This window comes from Dipodomys ordii, unplaced genomic scaffold (genome assembly GCF_000151885.1).
Source record: "Dipodomys ordii isolate 6190 unplaced genomic scaffold, Dord_2.0 Scaffold104, whole genome shotgun sequence".
NCBI lineage: Eukaryota > Metazoa > Chordata > Mammalia > Rodentia > Heteromyidae > Dipodomys > Dipodomys ordii.
In genome coordinates this window covers 5,786,873-5,789,095 of record NW_012267320.1, presented here as the reverse complement: position 1 = coordinate 5,789,095, position 2,223 = coordinate 5,786,873, and the positions used below count along the sequence as shown (strand labels likewise).

The 2,223-nt window shown below is 42.0% G+C and overlaps 1 protein-coding gene across 1 annotated transcript; it reads right to left on the bottom strand.

Annotated features, from left to right (window-relative positions):
- Positions 1–1,252: 1,252 nt before the first annotated feature.
- LOC105994044 (keratin-associated protein 24-1) lies at positions 1,253–1,981 on the bottom strand. Its single transcript, XM_013027452.1, has one exon. The coding sequence runs from the start codon at positions 1,979–1,981 to the stop codon at positions 1,253–1,255; it is 729 nt and encodes a 242-aa protein (XP_012882906.1).
- Positions 1,982–2,223: the final 242 nt, after the last annotated feature.

The following is a 2,223-nucleotide window of genomic DNA, read 5'->3' as shown; positions in this document are numbered from 1 at the left end:
TAACTCAGTCCAACAAAATGAACAGAACCAAGATTTTGCTTATGCTTTGGGTAAGTGTTTTTTTTTTTGGGGGGGGGGGAGAAGGGAGGCAGAGCTGGGGCTAGCTGCAAACCATGGAACTCCTACTTAGAGGCTTCCGGGTAGCTAGTACATAGGCAGATGTGTTCTTGCCAGCTTGTTGAAGATGAAATGATTGCTAAATTATTGCCTGGACAAGTGTCAAAATACTATTCTTCTCCAACTTCTACCATAGAAAGAGATGAAATTAACAGGCATGAGTCACCATGCCCAGTCTTTCTTCATGTTTTAACTTTGGCTATAAAACAAGCAGAAAGAAACTAGCACTTTGATAATGTCGTGCATATTGCTCAGAACAGAAATTAAACTTCAATGAATATAAAATAAAGAAAAAAGGCCACCATTTACAGATAAAAAATTTATTAAATACCAGGAATTTTTCCAGAATCAGAATGCAATGATTCATCAGGGCAACACTGTAGAATTTTGAACACAGTCCAATAGTCATCTAAAGAGTCCATACAAGTTTATCATCTCTTCAACTAGAGGTATTTGTACTTCCATTAATTCTGAAGTTTTCTTCTCTGTATCAGCAGCAGCATTACCAGGTAGCCATTGATTCTATCTTTATAGCTTCTTTCAAACAGACATGTCAAAATCTTCTGCTTCTGAAATCTATTTGTCTGTTACTCTTTCTTACAAGCAAATGGCAAGGAAAGTAAGAAATAGTTCAACTTAAGTATGTTTACAATAATGTTATCACTCACTTCCCTGGGAAGATGTTAATTAGAAGACTGAAAAAATATGCTAATACAAGGCAAAAACATTTGGAGGAACTTGTACTTTAGAATGAACCATCAATCCGAGAATGTTCCCTCCATCAAGCAAAGAAAGATGAGAATTCCTTTGGCAGACAAGAGTCAAACAGAATAAGAAATCTCTTCATGGTTCCCCTTCACAAGAGTCTCTTCTGTAAGTCCATCCATCATCAGTCTTTGAAATAATACTTGCAGAATCAGTCTTCAATTTAAAAAGCATTAGCCGAGAAATAAGAAAAAAAATCTATCAGGCAGTAATATCTGTGGTTAATAAAACCCTGGAGTTATATTTGAGGTAAAGGTAACAGAATTCTGAGGATGTATTAAGCAATTCAGCAGAATATTAGAGAGCCTATCGCTTAGTGAAATCTGCCCCATTGGGCAATTTCTAGCTGCTGGAAATGCGATTAAGTTGATCAATAGCAATGCAGGGGTCTGCTACCACTGCATAAGTACCTCAGAGGCGGAAAGGTACTGGGCACACAGCTCAGAGACCGGAAATTTCTAGACAAATAGGTCAGTGGTCGGTAGCTCATAAAATACCTCTGAGGTTGGTAGCCATTGACAACATAGCATGCTGGTGAGAAGCCACGGGTGTGGAAGTCAGAATTGTGGTAGCTTTTATATCCCCAGCTACTCAGTCTGCAGTGAGTTTGGGGTTGAAGATTCTTTGATAAGTAATTATGTTGTCCCAAACAAGCAGACTGAGGGCGCAGGATCTGACAAGCTTTGGAGGCCCATGGAGCGGGTCTGTGGCACCTGGATACATGCCCCTTTGTCCCAGTGCCTGGGCTTCTCTTGGGGCTGGCTCTGGTGTTCCTAGTTTCACAGGCACTGATGACCTGGCCTGCAGATGGAGCATTGCAGGGCCCGCAGGAATTCCTGGAGTCAGACCGTGCAGTGGTGCAGGACTGAGGCTCACAGCTGGGCGATTCAGAGCTCGGTGCCTCACAGTAGGATTCGTGGCAGTGGTCCAGGAGCCAGAGGTTGCTTTGGTAGCTACTGGGTAAGTAGTGTCCAAAAGTAGAGCTTACATCATTGGAGCAAAAAGAAACAGGAGTCACCGGGAGGTAACAATGAGTTCGGTAGGCTGAAGTATTGCAAAGCTCAGGATAGCCCACAAGAGACATGGAGCCCGGATTCATGCCAAGTGGTAGATACGCAGGGATGCTGTGGTTGTGGGCTGGAGGAGTCTTTATATATTCCCTGGTGATGGTCTGGAAACTCCCCAGACTCTCTTCCTTCTCCCTACTTGGAACAATAAACAGAAACATCTCATCTGAATGTGTGTGTGTGTGTGTGTGTATGTGTGTGTGTAATTTAGCTACAGATGCTCATGTGTTTATCCTCATACAAAAATAAGTTTATCCATAAACATCACTTGGAA